Source organism: Rhineura floridana, chromosome 19 (genome assembly GCF_030035675.1).
Source record: "Rhineura floridana isolate rRhiFlo1 chromosome 19, rRhiFlo1.hap2, whole genome shotgun sequence".
NCBI classification, from domain to species: Eukaryota; Metazoa; Chordata; class Lepidosauria; order Squamata; family Rhineuridae; genus Rhineura; species Rhineura floridana.
In genome coordinates this window covers 1478775-1497034 of record NC_084498.1, presented here as the reverse complement: position 1 = coordinate 1497034, position 18260 = coordinate 1478775, and the positions used below count along the sequence as shown (strand labels likewise).

General features: G+C 51.0%; 2 protein-coding genes across 3 annotated transcripts; one reads left to right on the top strand and one right to left on the bottom strand.

Annotated features, from left to right (window-relative positions):
* The first annotated feature begins 52 nt into the window (after positions 1 to 52).
* SRRD (SRR1 domain containing) lies at positions 53 to 5391 on the top strand. 2 transcript variants are annotated; one of them, XM_061603125.1, is made up of 7 exons: positions 53 to 601; positions 1988 to 2028; positions 2677 to 2885; positions 3014 to 3112; positions 3341 to 3492; positions 3764 to 3809; positions 4681 to 5391. In XM_061603125.1, the coding sequence occupies exons 1-7, from the start codon at positions 309 to 311 to the stop codon at positions 4867 to 4869; spliced, it is 1029 nt and encodes a 342-aa protein (XP_061459109.1). In that variant the 5' UTR covers positions 53 to 308; the 3' UTR covers positions 4870 to 5391. The 2 variants fall into 2 exon arrangements, with proteins under 2 accessions (XP_061459109.1, XP_061459108.1); XM_061603124.1 differs by having other exon boundaries at positions 54 to 601; positions 2677 to 2933.
* A 3-nt stretch (positions 5392 to 5394) lies between these two features.
* Positions 5395 to 17666, bottom strand: TFIP11 (tuftelin interacting protein 11). Its single transcript, XM_061603118.1, has 13 exons — positions 17516 to 17666; positions 16538 to 16776; positions 15992 to 16145; positions 15701 to 15857; positions 14880 to 15007; positions 13281 to 13433; positions 11037 to 11558; positions 10407 to 10513; positions 9713 to 9881; positions 9301 to 9544; positions 8088 to 8230; positions 6982 to 7147; positions 5395 to 6261 (listed from the first exon to the last, which is right to left on the bottom strand). Exons 2-13 carry the CDS (start codon positions 16753 to 16755, stop codon positions 5906 to 5908), a joined length of 2517 nt encoding a protein of 838 aa, XP_061459102.1. The 5' UTR covers positions 16756 to 16776; positions 17516 to 17666; the 3' UTR covers positions 5395 to 5905.
* Positions 17667 to 18260: the final 594 nt, after the last annotated feature.

Here is an 18260-nt window from a genome sequence, read left to right as displayed (position 1 = left end):
GGTCACAGGACGCTTCCGGTTCCCCATCGAAGAGGGGAGGGGGGAGAAACTGAGGGGGTTTGTGAAGGGAAGGAAGGGGGCGGCAAAGAGCGGCTGCCCCCCAGTCCCAAAGGGCCCCCGTGTGACCGCAGCCCTGAGAGACACTTCAGGCGGCGTCGCATCTCCCCGCACGGAGCCACTCAGAGGGGCTTCGCTTCCCGCACAGCTCGGGCGCCCCTGCTCTGGCCCAGCCCAGCCTGTTCATCTGCGATGTTTATTGTTGTTATGAGTGGCGGGGGTCCGGCGGAGGCATCTCTGCTGCCCCGCATATGGCGGCGCCTGAGCAGTGTGATAAAAACCGGGAATGGCATGGCTGCCCCACACCACTTTTCCTCTATGGCTGCTCTCCCTACAGGCGCCGCGGAGGGACATTCCCGGCCGTGTCGCGCTCCCCCTCACTGAGCATGGAGCTCCGCGGGGCGAGCGAAGCGTGGGACTCTCCGGGAGGGAGGAAGGAGCAGAAGCGGCGGCGGCGGCGGCGGAGAGGGGAGCAGGGCCGGAGCGAGCCGGAGAGCCCGGCGCAGGCGGGAGAGCGGCAGAGGCGGCGGCTGCTGGAGGCGTGGTGAGGAGGAGAGCCTCCTAGGGCAGGGGCAGTCTACCTCTGGATGCCAGCTCCAGCTGCTGCTGCAGAACAAACCACGGGGAAAGGAGGGCAGTTTCGTGCTCCGCCTGTAAGCTTCCCGGAGAGGCACTGGCCGCCCTTCGCCCGCCTTTTCCCGCGGCCAGGAGTGGGAGGGGACGGTGGCAAAAGTGGGCGCGGGGGAGGCAGCCGTCCTGGAGGCGGCACTGCAGCCAAAGGAGGAGGGCAGCAAGTAAAAAGCCCGATCGCCGTTCAGGGTGCTCGAGGAGAGCGAGGAGCAGGGAGAGGGAGATGGCCTGGAGAGTTCCAAGGGCCAGGCAGACATGCCAAGAGGGCCACATTCAGCCTCCAGGACTGAGGTCCACCCCTTTCCCTCTGTTCTCTGGGCAGGGGCTGTTCACCTGTTTGCTTTAGGTTGGATTCCGGCTTGGAGCAGGGGGTTGGACTTGCTGGCCTTACAGGCTCCTTCCAACTCAACAGTTCTATATCTCCGAGGGCCATAATATGGTGGAGAGAGCTGTTGCCTTCATACCCTGCCCTAGGCTTCCCATAAAGGGTCTTGCCAGCAAGATGCTAGACTTTCAGGTCTGATGCAGCAAAGCATGTATCAAATAAACTGTGCTAAATGGAACCTCCATTATGAGAGGCAGTCTGTCTTTAAACACCTTAACATACAAAGAACTGCTGAATCAGGCCAATAGCCCATCTAATCCAGCTTCCTGTGCTCACAGTGGCCAACCATAACTTTGGGGGGGGGGCAGAACCAACAGGGGTCTGGTGTTGCCTTCATGCCCGTCTTGAGGGCATCGCTGGAACACCTGACTGCCAGCTGCTGTTGGAAGAGGCATGTTGGCCCTTCCAGCCCTCACCAACCGGGTCCCTCGATATTTGGGGGCTGCAACTTCCATCAGCCCTGGCCAGGCTGCTCCCTGTTTGCATCAGCTCCAGCATCAGCCACCTCTGCTTGCTGGGGCTGATGTGGGTTGCAGCCTAAAACCGCTAAAGGACATCAGGTTGGCGAAGGCTGCCGTATTGCCAACTGGGAGCTGCGGCTGGAAGAGGCTCCTGCGAGGGCACTCTGCCCGTTTGGGGCAAAGGTGAGAACTGAGAACGGGCTTCCCTGGCTCACCCGTGGGCCCTTAGTGATGCTGCTGCTCGGATTCTTTTAAGCCCTTTTGAACCCTGCAGTTTTTTATGCGTGGGTTAGTCTGCTGTGGGTTGGGATTTGTCCTGGCTAGTATCCTTAGAAACGTAATAGAGAGTCCTGGTGGCTCAGACGAAAGGCCCATCTAGCCCAGTATCTTGTTCACACTAGATCCTTCCAGCACTAAACCGCTACTTCCGTAAAATATTCCTTTTCTGTTACAGTTCAGAACTGCAGAGCTCAGAATTCTGGGATTCAAGTCTAAGTAAGTCTTGCCTCTAGAGCCAGTCCTGTTTGTTTTGCTTTGTAAAAGCAGGACTATTCACTTACTGCATGCCTGGATTTGGATATCTGTAATCAAATTTATCGTGAGATGAAGGAGGCTGTGAAGAAGTGGAAAAGTTGCCTTTGCACAACTCATGGTGCATTATGCCCCAAGATGGGGTGACTTAGGGAGCATTCAGGGAGGAGGAGGAGGCTGTCAGTCACAACAGCTAAGTGGATCCTCCTATCCAGGGGCTGAATACCAATGAATGTTGGATTCTGAGGACAAACAATATGAAAGAGGGCAAGCCCCTTCAATAGTTGCCTGTGGACTTCCCAGAAGGACCTGGCTGGCCACTTTTGGAGTTATTGTTGTTGTTGTGTACTGCCTTCAAGTCGATTCCGACTTATGGTGATCCTATGAATAAGGTTTTTATGGTAAGCAGTATTCAGAAGGGGTTTATCATTGCCTTCCTCTGAGGCTGAGAGGCAGTGACTGGCCAAAGGTCACCCAGTGAGCTTCATGGCTGTGGGGGGATTCAAACCCTGGTCTCCCAGGTTGTAGTCCATCACCTTAGACATGTTGGTTTGATCTAGCAGAGCTCCACTCTAGCCTCAAGCCTATACTGCACCCTCTTTTCTAACCCAGGAGCCATCTTCAGATCCCTCCCCAAACACCCGGCAACCGTGCCTGCCGTCGAGAAAGCCCTCTCTGCCTTTGGGAACCTGCAGCTCTCAACACCAGCTGAGACAGTCCTTGAGCCCAGCTTCCAGCTGCAAGAGGAGCCCTATTACAACAGAGGCAATAGCTTGCAGTGCGTGTGTTATGGCATTGGAAACTTCTCCTCTTGCATCAAGGCACGATACCAGCTGGCCTTCCTGCTCCTGCTATTGCAGGAGCTCAAGGTGAGGGCAACAGCTGTGGCTGTCTTGGAGGCAAAGCTGGCAAGACTTACCCATACAGCATCCCATCTCTCCCTTTGCAGATTCCCAAAAACCTTTGTTACGTGTTCGACCCTGTCTTTTCCACGTTAGAAATTGAAGTCCTTAACAATTTTGACCTCACAGTGCTCCTGGAGAACGAGGTGAGCTCCAGGGATGGGGAGGAGCGAAATCGAATCCTTGGCAGAGAATCTTACGTAGAACATGCCCCAGGGATCAGAGGAGTACATGGTGAAGGACAGCGTGTCCTTCCTAAAAACGGTTGATACCAAAAGTTCACAGCTGCCTAACTCCTTCCGTCCTTGCAGGGTGGGGGGGCTGGTTGTAGTTTCTGTGCAATAACCTCCCTCCCCTGCTTTGCTTGACCCCAGGAGGGGAAACGCTGCGTCCAAGAGCCCACCATCTTCTACATGGTCCACTGTGGGAAGGCTCTCTATAACAACCTGCTGTGGAGCAACTGGTCTGTGGACGCCCTCTCCAGAATGGTCATTCTGGGGAACAGCTTCAAGGGCACTGAAGAAAGGTACAGAGCCCTTCCCCAACCCAACCCAAGAGCAAGGCAGGGCCTCTGCCTAGCGTTGCGCTGGAGCTCCCAGTGTCTATGCAAGAAGAGAGTTAGTATTTGCCACTCACCTTCCTACTACGCTCTTTTTCATGCAGTGATTTCCTAAGAATTCTTGCAAGCATGCCTGTAGCTGAGGATAGCTCAGCAGCATGCTTTGTTCACGGTGTTGTCTTTTTGTTGCAGCCTCCAAGTGTTTCCTAATGCCATCTGTCCCCTTCTTTGCTTCTAGGGTGCTGAACAAGATATTCCAAAAGGATTATAGTTACATCGCAAAGGTACAGCTTTGTTGCTTGAATAAAAGTGACTGTTTGCTCACCAGTGGGAACCCCTCGTGTCCCAGCTCCTAAATGGGGAAATGAATCTACGCTTGCCAACTCATCCACCCTCTTCCCACTTGGCTTTGTTCTAAAAGCAGCTTCACTTTGGCTGGATTCCTTTCAAGGTGTCCAAACAGCTGAGCTTGCTCAATCCAAGCAACAATTTTGAATGCAACCCTTTACAAACTAATTCACTCACAAACCATCTGACTGAGGCTGCTGTTCTAGTAAGCCCCACTCATTGGACAGTGGAAAACAACTTTCTGATGGGCAAAAGTGAAGCAGAGCTTTAGCAAGACTGCAGCTATTCTGCACACTGAGCACGATCTTGCTAGGTTGCTTGGGGGACCTTATACCCAAAGCTGGCTTTGCTGAAGCCTCTCTGAATCTGCATATCCATTAAGTCTTATTATTCAGCATTATAAAGCTTCTTAAATTATACTCCACAGATATTGAGAACACAGGCTGAATGAAAGCAGTGGTTAAGAGTAACGGTAGAGCTACGAGACCTGTGCCCCTTCAGACATGGTTGGATTCCTCACACCCATCAGGCCAGCTGGCAAGGACAGTGGCCAGTGATGACAGGAGCTGTAGTCCAGCCACACCTGGAGTGTCACAGGTTCCCCAGCCCTGGGGGAGGAGGAGTCAATGTATCTGCTGCAGGAGCTTTCACAAAGTTAGCAAGTATAGCGACTGGCTAGTGGGTGGATCTGAGCTTGTTGCAATTCCCACAAGATGGTAACCAGCTACTTTACTACCTTTTCAAGTGCCAGTTCAATGGTTGAGTTGCAAATGTAAACTGTCTCTTGTTGTGCTTGACCATTCCTAGGTTTTACCAGCAACAGATGAAACAGATCTTCCTTCTCACCCCCAGTATCTGGACATATTTAACGACACCTCCGTCCACTGCTTTCCATTAGAGAAACTGAAGCACCTACCTCCAGAGATTTGGGATTTCCAGGAGGAGCCAGTTTACCAGGATGAGGATCAGCTAGAGATAATCAGAAATAAACAGTGACATCATTCCCACGCCAGAGGCCATGGAGAACTGTGGGAGCGGAGGTGCAATCCTGGATTTTTAGTCCCTTCTTGGCAAAGGGGTTTGAGTCACTTCTGGTTTTGCAGAGTTTATATGAAATTCACCCACCATGCCCTAAAACCAAGGACTAGCCACATTGTCTGTTCTTTGGGTTGATCAGCTGTGTCTCCACAGGACAAAAGATAAACAAATGGCATGCGCAAGATGTGAATGAGTCCTACCAAGGCTCATTGAGCTCCGAGTAAAGGGGGGCAAGTGCAACCATCTGCTTCTGGGCACTGGTTGTGTTCCCCATATGGCAGTGCTTCCCTTGTGGGACAGGACAGGACAGGAGGCCAAGATCTAATCGTGCTCGGCTATCAGCCCAGGGGGATTGGGCTCCCATCCGCCTGTGCCATTCCAGTCTCTTTCTAAGAGCTGCTTCACGGGCAGTTCTCAGAAAACCAAACTTCTCCATGAACCTTGTTTTCTACGGTATTTTAATTAAAAACACACACTGAACTCTTGTTGTCACTTCTTATTATTTATTACATCGGCCACTTCCTCCCATTCTGACAACGTGATCAAGACCCAAGTTCTGCCAGGTCAAATTACAGCACCAACAACCACAATTATGACCACACTTAGAACTATTGTGTACAGTGCGGACGATTGCCTCTTGAACAGCATGATCTCTTTTTTTTTTATTCTGCATCAGGGCAGAATCATTTTCCATATGAACTAATCAGAAATTTCATTGGGCTGAAGTTGAACAAAGTATGGAGATGCTTTAAATCAGGCTCTCTTTCACTTACTCCCTTTAGAGGCCCTCAGCCTTAGATACAGTGGGGGCTAGACACCTCCCAAAACTAGGCATGCTTTATTTGCACTGGTCTCCTGTCAAGCCAATTTTGGGGAGCCCCAGCCCACATGCAGTGGGATAGTTCTAGGCCAGGGGACCCCTGTACGCATCTCCCAGTGGCTGATGAACAAGGTGACTGAACCAGCCCTCTCCACGGGGCCCGGTGCCTCGCTCTCACTTTGCCATGTCAATGAGGCTCTGCAGGGAGGTGGGGACCCAGGTCTTTTCCCCCTGCACAAAGACCACCCCCCGGTCGATGTAGATGACGATGCGCCCAAACGTGTAAAGCTGTTTCCCTTCGTGCCGCTTCCCAATGACTGGCATGAAGACGATGTTATGCTCCTCTGCCTTGGTCTGGATGAGGTCCTTGAAGTTCATGGGCACAGAGCCAGCAGCCATGCCAATCCCACGTTGCGCCATGTTCTCAGCCTCTCGGCGCTCTTGCATCGCCTCATACTGGAAGTCCTTCCGGCGCTCTGTGTGCGTGAGGTAGGCAATGTTCTCGCGTGCACCGGGCTGCATGTAGCCACCTGGTAAATGGGCAAAGGAACAGATCAGATGGCAGCTGGGGAACCTGTCTGCCCTGGTGTCCCGTGCAGCCGGAGCACAAGGGGTGAGAGCACCTCGGCCATGCAACTTGCAAGGCCAGCACCACAAGCTGTTTCAGCTGGAGAGGTGGGGCAGCTGCATTGGCAACACAGGGGGGAGGCCGAGAGTCACTGCAGTCTCCTTTTCCAGCCGCATGTCAGTCTTGATCAAGGAAGGGGTAACAGACCTTCCGAAATGCAGGCAACAAGGGCATGAGGAGAACTAGCTGCTCTGGCGAGCTGGATAAACTATTTGCTAGGAGAAGGAGATGAAGTAGCAAGCTTCTCACAGCACAATCCTATGCATGCCCAATCTGCAGGTTGACCCATCAAGTTCAGTGGGATGTACTCCCAGGTAAGTGTGCATAGGAGGAGTAGCCAACTTGATGCCCTCCAGATGTGGCCCACAGTACCCATCATCCCTGGCTACTAGGCCATACTCTTTGGGGATGTTGAGAACTGTGGCCAAAAACATGTGGAGGATGCTATGGTGCCTGTCCCTGATATACAGGATCATGCAGCCCCAGTCCCTCACATTCCCACCCCCTGCTTTATGAAAAGGGGACTACTCTCATGAGCAACTGTTTCATGTGGCCCCTTTCTTTCTGCCTAGCCCTTTAATTACTTCAGTAATTACGTTCATGTTAGTAATCACTCACGCACCAACACTGGAAGACACAGCTCTGTTCATGATGTCTAGAGCCTCGTTGAATTTTTCCTTGATGGAGGGATGGGCCAGCACCTGGTCAGAGAACATCGACTTCCAGCCCAGGTACCACTTGGTGATCTCTTCGTAATTGGGGTTGTTGCTGAGCCAGGAGCACAATACCTGCCGCAGGAGGAGGAAGACAACGGTCAGCACACACACACACACACCCAAGGCAAAGCTAGCACAGCAAGAGCTCAGAGGCTCTACAGGACAGGCCCACAATGGAGCAAAGTTTGCATGTCTGATCCAGAGACAAAGCCATGCCACTCCTGAAGTACTGCCAGCCCTCTGCTGAAGTCTACCAGCTCACAACGAACTGGGAAGGGGCCAACTAGTCAAAATTATTATTATTACTTATCACATTTGTATACCGCCCCACAGCTGAAGCTCTCTGGGCGGCTTACAACAATTAAAAACATTAAAAACAAATCTGCAAATATACATATTTACAAACACTTAAAAAAAAAACAATTTGGGGGAGATCCCTGCCTGGCCAGCTCTGCACCATGAACACAAGCCCATCTGTCCGTGCAAGAACATGAAGGACAGTCTAGCAGCAAAAGTGGGTCGCTCCAGGGGCTAGTGGTGAGGCTCCCCTTCAGAGCCTTCCTCTGCAGCCACCTCCTGTGGGGCAGGTGCCTGAAGCAGGGCCACTTTGCAGGAGGCTGAAGAGGGGCCAATTCCACAGAGAGAGAGGGAGGCTGTGCAACACCAGGCAGACAAACTGGCTTCCACTGCTGCCATCAAGAAGGAAAAAGGCAAAAGTGGCGCATTCAGCACCCCCCAGTCAATTCCTGCTGACAGAGGGCAGATGCCAGCAAAGCAAACGCGTCCAGACAGCTCAGACGAACGTGCCAAGCTGAAGGACTCTGGCCAGTTTGGGCAGGGTGTGGGGGTGAGATTCCTTCTTGCCTCTTCCCTCGCACCATCCTTAAGTGAAAGCTGAACTGGGTGTGACTTCGCAGAACCAAACACTCTGCACTCTGCTTGTTTGAGGCGGGCACAAATGCTCCTGAGGAAAAGTGCTCCTGTCCAGCCAGGCACTCTTGGAGTCACGTACCTGCAGCCACTTGGGGAAGAAGTGCTTCTCAAGAATGCCCACCAGACTGGAGACAGAGATCATCCCCTCCCAGTCCATCACCCAGAAGAAGGCGTCCATGTGCTGCTGGTGAGGGTTGATAATCAGTTCATTCACACACAGGCCTGTGGAGGCGAGCAGAGAGAAGGCAACCTTAAAGTGACACTGCATAGGGAAGAGAGGTGCTTGTTCACATGCTGCTTCTTTCGCCAGGCAAACCAACAAACAGGAGACCAGCCTCTACTTAATGTCCTGGTAAAGTTTGCTTTGCTTTATAGAATTCCTAGCCCATTGGCTTTTAGAGTAATGCCTGGGAAGGGCAGCCCTCTCTCATGAGGGTGCCAAAAACTGAGGAGGGGGCAAAAGCTCCTTCAAATTGTAAGGGAGCAATTCTTAAGCTCGCTGTTCCCTCCTCCCTTGGATACGGTTTCTCCTCACCTCTGTGCCACAGATCATCCACTAGACTACCCTTCTCCCGCCTGGCACCTGCTCCATCATCGTACAACTGGTGCCTGGAGCCAAGAGGTGGTGGTCCAAACCACCTGGAAGCATCAGGCTGGGGAAGGCTGGTCTAGATCCCTACAGCATGATTCCTACAAGTGATGCTGCCTCCTCCCTCCCTGACCTCCTTCTGCCATCGGGGGCACCCAAATTAGGAGAATGGGATAAAGTGTACTTGGCAATTGCACCAGTGTCAGATAACACAGCAAGAGGGTAAGCCAATAAGCTAGGTGTGTTTGGTAGCCAAAAGCAGCTCCAGAGGCTGCTATCTGCAGACCACTCTATTACCACCCACACCTGGCGAAACGAACAAAGAAGCCCAAATCATTTGATCAGCAGAAATTCATGCAAATCTGCACCTCATGCTTACTCCAAGTCCACAATTTGGTCTCTTCCCCTCTTGCATTTGTTTCCACGGGACAGTCCTACTTTCTCATGCTCAGAGCTTTCTAAGAGGAACTTGCATGCGGAAGGTCCCAGGTTCAATCCCTGCCAGCATCTCCAGGTGGGGCTTGGAATGTGCCCTGTCGGAAACCCTGGAGATCGCTGCCAGCCAGTGCAGACAATGCTGAGCTCAATGGGCCACTGGCCTCCCTCGGCGTAAGGGAGCGTCCTGTGCTCTGCCCATAAGGCCCCCAAGCCCAGCTAGCCCCCATTGGCTTTGCTGGAAGGCACTTAGGCTGCACCGACTCACCCAGCTTAGGCACTATGTTCTTGATCATGAAAGCCTCCCATGACCCTGGGGTGAAGACCTCCTTCCAGGGCTGCAGTATCAGCTTGGCTGAGGAGTCACTGGGATGCCATTTCTGGAGAGCATTTGAAAGCTTGTTGCGGATCGGCGAGTAAAGTGGCTCGAGACGGGCGTGCATCAAAAGGAGCCAGGGATGGACCCAGGAGTGGATGGGGACTGTGTCGGTAAGGGGGTTCCAGTTGTCCACCTTGAAGCAAGAGCAGCAGTAAGCATCAAGGGGGGAACATTTGGCAACAAGGGCTCAGTGCCCTATGCAACAAGCAATGCTGAAGCTTCAATACTCCCAGCACACACACACACACACACACACACAGAGAGTATAACCCAACAGATGCGCCAAGAGCCCGGAGTGTACCTCTTTCTGCAGCTTAGGGAAGATCAGCTGGTCCAGAATGTTGTCTAAGATCCAAACAGGAATGATGTGCCCCCAACTGTCAAGGAAGTCCACCATCGGGATGCAGTTCCGGGGCTGCCACTGGGCCACCACGTTTCGGACATAGGGCATCCACGTCTCCCACATCAACCTGAGGAAGCAAAAGACCCCCAAAATGAGTACGGCAATGGCCAGGCCCACAATCCAGTTTGGCTCTCTGGTGAAAATTAGGAGTGTTTGAAGAGATTTCCTTCTAACTGACAACGGAACTACAGGTGCTGTGTTTTCAGACCTCCTTTCCCATCTTCTCTCGGACCTGGGGCAAGTCTGGATTATTTCTCTTGCAAGGTACACAAACCTGAGCAAGTGTGACTGGCTCAACAATATTAAGGGAGCAAAACGCTTTTCCATGTCAAGCACACTGGATGTCTAGCCTACCCTGCTAGAAAAGGTAGAAGTCACAATACAGGTAGAGAAAGGGAGCTGTCGTAGCTTGAAAGCAGGGCCTTCCAAATCTTTTGTTGGACACCCAGCTCCCATCAGACCAGCCTGCAAGGTCAGTGGTCACAGATGATGAGAGCTGTAATCCAGCAACATCTGGCGGGCCTCCGGGTTTGCCATCCCTGCTTGCAAAGTACACTTCTCCCTGCCAAACATGCACAAATGGTCCATTCACCTATGAAAAGCATCTGAGGCAAGGTCCTGCCCACCATGCGACAGCAACTGGTCATTCTCCAGCAAGGTCTTCCACTTGGCTAGGATATCGGTGCCATACATGTGGTCCTGGAGGAGAGGCAAAAAAAGTATGTTAAGTGCCATGACAGTGAAATAAAAAGGGGGAGAAGGTCTTTGGAGCAAGGGGACTCCCTCCCCAAGGCTGGGGTTTGCTACTTGCATTGCTTATTGTGTTTAATTTAGCAGGCTTTCACATCACCTTGAACACCCTTTGCGGTGCAACGGTTAGAGTGTCAGATCAGGATTAGGGAGATCCAGGTTCAAATGCCCTGCTCAGCCATGAAGTCCACAGGGTGACCTTGGGCCAGTCACTCTCTCTGAGCCTGGTCTACCTCACAGGATTGTTGTGGGGATAAAGAGAATCAACCGTTTATGCTAGTCTAAACTTCTTGGGGCAAGAAGCAAGAGAAAAAAATAATTTAAGGAATAACTGTTAGGCACAAAGACAATTATGGTTGGGAACTTCAGAATGGTCAGTGACTGGGCATGTTTCGCCTGCTTGCTTGCATCACCAAATCTGCAAGGCCCTTTCTGCTCCCAGCCTTTGACAGCTGCTCTCGGTGGCCCACACCTTCAGAGGGTCCCAGTTCCTGAAGTAGTCCTTGACGAGAGGGAAGACAATTGCCACAGCCAGGTCCACGCGGTCAGACATCCTGTATTCTTCATAATACTTATCCTGGAGGGTCTCAAAGATCTTGGCACACTCAGGCAGGGTCAGGGGGTCTTCGCAATTGGGCTGCATCCGCCTCTCACACTCCTCCACCAGCTCCAGAACCTTGCTGAGGTTGTGGATGTCCACCTCCTCATGCGTGAGGACCTCTGCCACCTTATCGATCTCATGGGTCAGGTTGACCACCATGTCCCTCTCGTACAGCAGCTGCCGGTCATTCTGGATGATCTCCTGCTCGGTCAGGTCAATGAGGAGCTGCAGATTGTGCTCCAGTTCAGGCAGGCTGAAGGCTTGCACCTTGGAGTCTTTGCCCAATGGCTGCTGCTGCTGCTGCTGGGGGTTGTCGTCAGGGATGTTGTGCTTCTGGCTCATTTGGCTGTAGCTGTAATAGACTTTCTGCTCCCGGCCAGTCATGTCAATCACCTGTCAAACAAGAACAAGGAACCAATCACTCACAGAGCCAAGTTCAATCAACAGCACACGCCTGGTAGGTCCTGCTGGGCAGAACATACACAAAAAGAGCCGAAGAATATCTTTCAGAGGCCAATTTAGGCTGCTGCAGCCGTAGGCAATCTTTAACATTCCAATGAGTTCAAATGAGACAGAATTCTGTAAAACTCCAAAGCTTGCATATTCCAAATTCCAGTCTAAGCTTGGTCCACTGAAAGAGTTCTGTTTAATCTGCATCTTCTAGTAAGCTCAACGCAGACTTTTCACTATTTGCAGCGATGGGAAGCTGTCTGCACGCTCCAAGTGAGTGGCCCGCGCTTTCCCTCATTACCCTCTTCCCCTGGGAAACCCAAGAAGCCTCCACAATCTCCTTTAGAGGGCACGGCAGGGCTTGACCCGGTGCCCATGGACCAACAATGATGTACCTCTTGGCAAGTGCATCGCCCTAACCCACAGCCATCTAATATTAGTTAGTCACTTTTAAGAACATAAGAAGAGCCTGCTGGATCAGGCCAGTGGGCCACCTAGTCCAGCATCCTGTTCTCACAGCAGCTAACCAGATGCCCATAGGAAACCCACAAGCAGGACCTGAGTGCAAGAGCACTCTCCCCTCCTGTGGTTAACAGCAAATGGCATTCAGAAACATACTGCCTCTGACAGTGGAAGGCAGAGCGTAGCCATCATGGCTAGTGGCCACTGATAGCCTTGTTCTCCTCCATGTATTTGTCTAATCCTCTTTTAAAGTGACCCAAGTTGGCTGCCATCACTGCCTCCTGATGGAGTGAGTTCCATAGTGTATGTGCTGTGGGAAGAATAACTTTCTTTTGTCTCTCCTGAATCTGCCAACATTCAGCTTCATTGGATGTCCACAAGTTATGGTGTTATGAGGAAGGAAAACGTTTCTCTGTCCACTTTCTCCATGCCATACATAATTTTATGCTCTTTATCATGTCTCCTCTTACTCACCCCAATTGCTGCAACCTCTCCTCGGAGAAGAGTTGCTCATCCCCTTGATCATTCTAGTTGCCCTTTTGTGAATCTTTTTCAACTCTACAATATTCTTTTTAAGGTGAAGCGACCAGAACCACACACAGTATTCCAAATGCGGTCGCACCAGAGATTTGTATAACAGCATTATGGTATCAGCAGTTTTATTTTCAATTCCTTTCCTAATGATCTCTAACATGGAATCTGCCTCTTTCCACAACTGGTGCACACTGCGTTGGCATCTTCATCAAGCTATTAACAATGACCCCAAGGCTTCTAGGGGGCATTTGAGCTCTTGACCCCTCTCTCTCCATTTCGAAATCAAGCAGCATTCCCCCCCTCCAGGAAGATTATTCTAGAACACAACACATCCCAGCAGGGCTCTCTGTCGCTTTCCAAGCTGATATTTCTGGTTATTACATTCACCATAATAAAGCTATAGAACAAGAAGAATAAGGTTAGATTTGCAAGCAAATGCGCAAGAGCTAGTAGGCCTGAATAATTCATACCAGTCGCATCAAGGGCAAAGGAAAACCAGTTAACTCTTTCACCTCGAAGACAGACTCCCCTGGAAGTCATCATCATCATTCCTGTTTGCCCCAACTGAGAGACCTGTGACCAACCTGTGTTAAGCTCCCCACTTCCGCAGGGAAAAGGTCAGAACAAGCCTGCAATAAGCCGCATCTTACTTTGGCCAATCAGCCTCACCTTCACTTGAGCCAGCTCCTTCTGAGGCGCTGACAGTTGCTTCCCAGCCCGACCTTTGGCTTTCAGTTCCTCCACAGTCTTGTAGGTGTATTTTGGCTTCTTCTTGCCCCCAGCTGGATCCTTCCGCCACTGACTGAGCTCTTTCTGGAATTCCTGAGATAAGAGGACAGATGGGGGAAATCTCAAGATGGAGGAGGATTTTCCTTAGACAGGAAACAATCCACTGGGAACCGCAGAGCACCAGCCCCTTTCATTCAAGGGCGCTGAGCAGGGGCATTCCCAACAGATTGTGTCCAAGGGTGTTTCACTCTTTTAAAGAGGTGCACCAATAAAAGGATGCTGTTCCCACCAAGGGACATGAATATCAGACGGCGCCTTCAACCAACCCTAGCCCTGATCCATAGGGTGGCAATTCCACAGATTGTGCATGAAAGGAAGAGGCAAGCACACACACACAGAGGTTCCTGCCAATTGCCAATATAATTGGTTATGTGTGCAAAATGAAACACCAACACAGGTTCCAGGAACTGCATTGTACCCTGTTTAAAAATGTGCAAAGAGGAAAAGAAAAGAGAGATACCAGCTAGAGCAGAGGTCGCTGTCATGGCACCTGCAAAAGCCTTCACTGGCACCCCCTCATCAAGTAGCCCAAAATCTGAGTTTTCATTTTTTTAAAAAAGGAAGTGTCTAAAAAAATGTTATGGAGCAAAATATGCAAGTAACTTTCTAAGTGATTTCTGTGAAATAAGCCAGCCTGGTTTATCCCATCACTGTTTTTAGCCAATGAGTGAAGTCAGAGCTGTGATGGTTAAGTGAGTTGTTTGTACACCAGGCAATAGGAATCCCTGGGGTCCTAAAGAGTTGCTGTTTCCCTATCTTTTAGTGCATTTTGCCTGCTTCTCTTTTTTCCTAGTTCTTGGAATCTCTATAGCAGCCTTTCTCAACCAGTGTGCCTCCAGATGTTGTTGGACCACAACTGCATCAGTCTCAGCCAGCATCGCCAATGGTCAGGAAAGATGGGAATTGTGGTCCAACAACATCTGGAGGCACACTGGTTGGGAAAGGCTGCTCTATAGTTTGCCCTTTCATTATCCTAGCAGACATGAGTCTATATTTAATGGGGGTTACTTCCAAGGTGGGTACAGGATGGCAGCCTAGGCTTTGGTTTAGAATTGGCAATGGGGAAAAACAGGGTTATTGCGCCTTTAACAGCTGTATGGCAAGCAGAAATGCAACCTGTCAAGCCTTTTCTAGTACAGAAATATGATTATGGGAAAAGCTTCACCATGACTACTCTCTAATTTTGTGTTATGCCATTCTCCCCCCCCCCCCAAGGCAACCATTTTGTGACTGATGTCCTCATCACTCTCTCAAATTTTGAAAAGTGCCCTCTGGTCCAAAAAGGTTGGCAACTCATGAGCCAGAGACAGACACCCTAACTGCTCTTGCGCAGAGCTAGAGAGAAGAGTCGAACGCCATTTAGCACCATTTTTGTATGGGTCATTTTTGTTAAGATGCAAGTGCCATTGTGAAAAATCACTACATTTCTTCCACCCAGGCCCACAATGTGACAAAGTGGAGAGTTGGGGGGGGGGATACCTCCTCTGCTTCTTCATCTGAATCAACAACAGGAAAGTCCTGCAAGGACTGGGTAGTTCGCTCAGAGCCATATGCCCCTATGGCCGCCTTGCCTTTCCTCTGTTTGGCTTCTATAGGATTGATGATACCTGGAAAAGTTCACAACCGTCAGTGAAGCGAGGGTAAGAACACAAAAGTATTAGAGCTGACAGGAGAGGGAGATAGAATAGTCCAACAGCACCTCTACTCTTCCCTGGCCTTGAAAGAGCACCAAACAACTATCCCAGTTGTCTCTTCTAGCAACAGAAAGTCAGCCGCACTGAATCCCCCACCCAAGTCAAGAAGCATGGGGTAATGTTGGCTCTCTTGGCCTTAAAGGGAGAGACATGCAACTAGCCCTGTAGCACTCTGGAGAAAGAGTGCTAGGAGAACGCTGCTTCTTTGCTCACCCAGAGACAACAGCTGTTTATCCCAGGTGAACAGCAAGCTTCCTATCTGGACATGTCCAACTTCTTTTCAACTTAACCAGAATTTCTTCAAGTGGCAGCTGTTTATACCCTTCTTCAACCCAGTGCCCTCTGGACATTTTGGACTATAACTCCCATCAGCCCCAGCCAATGGTCAGGGATGATGGGAACTGTAGTCCAAAAAAATCTGGAGGGCACCAGGTTGGGGAAGGCTAATTTACAACTACTGCGCCAGTGTTACAGTCACATCAAAATTAACTGGCAGGTTAATTCTGCCTGATGGAGAAAGAAAGGCAGAGACTGACTTTTGTGTTTGTTTTCTTGGGGTCTCCATAAAAGCCTGTCCAATGAAGCAATGGAGGAATCAAGCTATACCTTGAGCATTCTTTCCCAGGCCCCTTCCAGGCACATAGCCCATTTTTTGGAGAAGTTTCTGTCCAATTCCTTTAGTGTGCCTCTCCCAGCTACCAAAGTCCATGAAAGATTTGGTTCCTCCTATGAAGCCCTTCTGGCTGGGTTTGAAATTGCCACCCTGTAAAAACAAACACACGCAGAGTAACGATCATGTGTTCTTCCAGCTATGGTCAGTGCTCCATGGGGTCCTTTAATAAGCACCAAAACTACTAAAAATGCAATGAAGAATGGCCAAACTAACTAAGCACTCACTGTCTTTAACTTCTTTGGCACAAATTCTTTGGGAATTTCTTCCTGTTTCACAGGCTTCTCATCCTCATCAGAATCTTCATCTGTTATCTCATCAGCTGCTGGCTTTTTCAGCCCGGCGCTGATAAAGTTAACGGGTGCAGAGTAATCTCTAGACCTGGGTTAAGAAAAAGTATATTTATTCAGAAATGTTTCCATAGTCTACAAAAACACATCACATCACTCTCCTCTGACATCACTCTTCTCTGATTATGTTCCCTGCTGGTGTACATCTAAGCTGTTTATCAAACAATCCCAAATTAAGAGGCTGCCACATACAAGTTAAGTGGTATACCAACACTTGCTTCTATAACTTTACTTTGTTTTTTAAACCATGAATAAAAATAGACCACACATTGGGACTATTGCTGTGTTTCAGCATCACTTTTATCAACAATTTCGAAACAGGAATGCAGAACTCTGGAGAACAGGCTAGCAAATCAGGCCATTTCCAATCACTCCTATGGAAAGTAGAACTATCAAGCCACAGAGGTGGGAAGGTGCCAGTACCGTTTGCCCCCAAAGCTGGGCCTCTCATCATCAGAATCGTGCTCAGCCCACATGCCATAGGTAGCCTCTTCCTTGGTCTGCCAGTGGCGCTGCCGGTTGGGGTTGAACTCGTTCTGAAGGTCCCAGTCGGTGATCTCAAAGTTCTCCATCTCCACATCGTCATCGGCGGCGGCGGCAGCAGCAGCGTCATTTTTGCAGTACAAGTGGGACAGTGACATAATGGCTGGTCACAGTGAGAGCTGGCACAGATAAAGGGAGAGGGAGCAGAAGGTGAACGAATAGCCAGGAAGTTGTGCGACCCCCGAGCATGTTAACTGGGATTCCCGCATTGAGCAGGGGAGCAGATTCAATGGCTTTATGTGCCCCTTCCAACTCTGCTATTCTATGAAGCTCCCCAAGCACACTCCTGGCTCCCTAAACCTTCTCCCTCACCCCAGAACTACCCCTTTGACCCCTCCCCCATTTCTAATCCTGGCTGCCCCCTCCTCCTGGCCCCAACTATCTCTACATGCAATCCTACCAGTAACACAGTAGCAAATTCAGATGGGCAGGATCCGTTCAGGACAGTCACACCACACCCCCTCAACAGCCACACCTTCTTCCCCACTTTTCTCTGGTTTCCCTTGCTCTCCCCATGTCACCTCGCAAGGCCACACTCCACTGGCGCAGGCATCCCTAGGAGCCACCCGCCTGAAAGGGGAGTCTGCGTGTTAGCTACTGAGAAGAGTCTTCTCAGCGGCTGGCTCATCTCCTTTCCCTCCGATTTGCACCCGTAAGCACCGATGGCCAAGGAGGAGTCCTCTCAGCGGCGAACACGACCCCCTTCCCTGCTGACTGGCGGGGGCCCTGCTCCCCAAAACCCAAGGGGCCTGCGACCCCGGACGACCCCACATCCCAGTCCGGTTTGCCGCTCTTCCCCTCCCCACCGGCAGCCCCAGTCGTGACACCCCGACGCTTCCCACGAGGGCCGCCCCTCACCGGCTCGCCGGTCGCCTGGGAAAAGCCGCCTCCGTCACGCCCTCCCGGGTGATTCCGGTGCGCACAACTGCGCCTGCGCCGCAAGCCACTTCCTGCGGGACACCGGAAGGAGGAGGTCATAGAGGTGGTAGGGCTGGACGGCCCAAGGACGCTCTTGGCGGACTGCTCCTTCCCTCGGACTCGCTGATCCAGGCGGACAGAAGGGAGGGGACTGGTCAGGGAGAAATAAAAGAGGGCGCAGAAAGAGTCCCTGAGCATGGGCAGAGGGTGCTTCCTTCTTCTGTTCCAGCGCCGAGCCAGAGGCTCCCGCCGCCTTTTAAACGCACTGCCCTCCCCCAGTTTGGCCCCTGGTTGTGTTTGTTTTGCTTTTGGGTGCCCCCCTTTTAGAAACTGGCCTCCCTAGTGCTGGCCCCGCTCCTGGGGCTGGAGTTAACTCTGCTCTCTCCGCCGCGAAACTCTTTATTTTATGCCCGGTGCGGTTTGGGATTGCCTGTTTGCTTGCGTTCCTTTTATGCTTGTAACAGTGGCTGGAAACTCGCAGATGTTTGTTTCGTTTCTTTTATGGTTATATACTAAAGCTATGAATCAGCGACCCCCCCATAGCACCTGTCGTGAACGACCCAGGGCTCCTACTGGGATATAAATATAATAAATAAGCACATGAATATAAATAAATAGAAAGCGCTTGAACCACTAGGGCTGTTCCGGGGACGGCACATTTTCTTTAGAATCACAGAATAGTAGA